The sequence below is a fragment of the Anopheles aquasalis genome, chromosome 2 (genome assembly GCF_943734665.1).
Source record: "Anopheles aquasalis chromosome 2, idAnoAquaMG_Q_19, whole genome shotgun sequence".
Taxonomy (NCBI): Eukaryota; Metazoa; Arthropoda; class Insecta; order Diptera; family Culicidae; genus Anopheles; species Anopheles aquasalis.
This window is the reverse complement of record NC_064877.1, coordinates 81,143,147-81,145,646: the sequence shown is the minus strand read 5'-3', so window position 1 is coordinate 81,145,646 and position 2,500 is coordinate 81,143,147. Positions and strand designations below refer to the sequence as shown.

General features: G+C 43.3%; 1 protein-coding gene across 4 annotated transcripts in view; it reads right to left on the bottom strand.

Moving 5' to 3' along the window:
* The window catches only part of LOC126568888 (pseudouridylate synthase RPUSD2-like), a 152,552-nt gene that overhangs the window by 25,495 nt on the left and 124,557 nt on the right, over positions 1-2,500 (bottom strand). For all 4 annotated transcript variants that reach the window (XR_007607775.1, XM_050225563.1, XM_050225565.1 and 1 more), the window contains exon 4: positions 1-69. This exon is cut by the window's left edge and continues 19 nt beyond it. Coding sequence is in view for 3 of the 4 variants with exons in the window: in XM_050225563.1 (XP_050081520.1) it covers positions 1-69 (69 nt within the window). In the remaining variant the exon portion in view is untranslated. The remainder of the gene's footprint in view (positions 70-2,500) is intronic.

Below are 2,500 nucleotides of genomic sequence, written 5' to 3'. Positions count from 1 at the left end.
CGTTTCGTGGTATCGCTCGTCTGTGAAACCAGGCCGTTTAGCTTTCAATGCTTTGGTTTCCAGTTTTGCCTGAAAAAGAGAACCGATATGCAAACAAATGAAATAATACTGTTGGGTAACTGTTGTTTAATGGATTAGAATGACAGGAAAATAACCATTTCAAACATGAAACATTGAACAGAGAAGCCATGAGAAAGTCATTGATGAAATATCAATATCGTGGACACAATTTCTAATGAGAATAGTAACTATTTTCAGTGGAATATTGGAAACGTTAGATCTGGATCAAGACAACCTTCATCAGCGTCGGTCTTCCAAACAGGCGACTCTTCGCTTGAAGAAGGATGTATATAATTAAGAGCATCAAAGAATCGGATGGGAAACCGTTTGAGGTATCTGCGTTTGACAGGTCTTTATAGTATTGGCCAATTACGTACTCCGGGATTTAGGACTCAAGCTAATAGAGTAGCCCTGCGTCACAGCGTCAAAACTGTCATCCTTTGTCACCAATATCAAACGATGGGCCTAAGATTGAGATCAAACAAATCTACATTAGCTGTGGTCAGATCGAACTAAGCGTTTTCTGTCGCAGACAATACATAAGAACAGAAATCTTTCACATAGCTACGGAACTTGATAGCTTGATATCTGATTTCACTTTTCACTTCTTAAAACATGTGAAGTTACATTAGAATACTAGAGCACTTCAACTACTTGTTTTATTTAATTGGTTAACCAAGTACATGAACCCGTGTGAACACAACAGGAAGCTTAATTAGCTCCATTTTGCAATGCCACGTGTTGCAGCACCCGTGCCGATGCAGATTTTAGCAGGGACGTGCTTATGCAACGTGTTACGGTGCAGAAGGCTAGAAATTAGCTAGGAGGAAAATTATCTGCCACTCTTTGGGAAAATTAAGTTCTTTCGAAAGGAAAGTTGGTCCTGTGTAGTTTCAACAATGCTGGATCCTTCCAAAAAAGCCCCGACTGGATCCGTGACTGGATAAACATAAAACGGAACATTATGAGTTTGGCAAGTGGCCGAAGTTGGAAAGTTTTCAATTATACAAGCCCTCCAGCGGCGCCGCAGTAAAGATGTAACGAAACTGACCATAATGGATTGGGTCTCATTTCATTTTCTACTTTAGTGTGAAGAGACTATGCAATAATGTGGCGGGACATCGAACGGGGCCAACGCTATTGCCAAAGCTTTCGCCTAGGATACCCCAAAAGATTGGATGAAACTCATGCCATTTGAATCTCACGATAAAATGATGCTGGTAATTCGGTCGGTTTAATAAAGGATCGTTGCTTGAAGTATGTGAATCATATCAGTACATACACCACCAACCATGATTTGCCTTCGCCCAGAGGCATTTATTATTCAAAAAGTATTCCGTTTTTTTACGGAATTTCCTCTCATAAGAACCGACCGTTCCACTGCATAATAGTAACAGGAATACTTCAACCAGTACTAGTATTCTTACAAAATGTTGAGCCGTATGTTTACGCAAGCAATGTGCTGTTGCTGTGTGCTGGTATTTCATAGACCGAGTTAGCGAGCGCAAGAGAAGACTGATGGAGCGGGCTCTCGAGAGAGGCTCGAGGCTTTGAAACTTTCTGTATTTTTTATGATTCACCCAACCTTCCGAAAAACTTTTCGTTACTTCGTCCACCTTCATTCACCCCTCCCCCGGGGGCAACTTTGGCATTGCATTGTAGTTTGCCAAGAGCGGCACTATAGTTTGTTATGCTAAAATTACATACACTTCACTCGCCTTTCTGGTATGCGATGAAGTTTTGTGCTTCACGCTGGTGGCCACACGAGTGGAGTGGTTTCATTCAAAGCAGCAGCAGCAGCAGCAGCAACAACAAAGAAAAGAAATGTCGCATTTCTTATCTCAGCTCCGGTTTTTGTTTACAAATAACCCTCGTCCCTCGTCGTTGGCATATGTTTCTCACAACACAGCACGGCGACCATCCTTGCTTTCATTATGAATGCGGCCATGTGGGACGAACACGCGGCTAGTACGCGCACTCCATACACAGAACGTCTGCTGGAGCGCTGGAATAGGCGATGATATAGTCAGGCGATGATGTGCATTGAGGCAAATTGCCATAGCAAGCTGCTTCAAGCGTTAGTTAGTGCTTCCGTGTCGGTGGAGTAGCAGCATTTAATTTTACCCACAGCCTGGCGCAGTATCTTGTGTCCCACTACAACCACGGCAGAACTGTTCCATCTTCGTCTCACTCCACTCGCACTCGCCGTCGCGGAAAAAATCGAACAGATTTCAATTCCAACCACATGCACGGTAGGGTAAACGCGAACAAGAGTGTCCACAGAGCACACTCGAGTGAATTGATGCTGGGGAAGGAAAGGGAACATGTTTTCAAAGCCATATTCTATTTACCGTTGAGCGAGAATCGTCGCCAAAGTCTATTGCTATTAACGAAGCTTACACAGTGCGGTCGTTTTGCAGGAAGTTTTCCGTTCACTCAG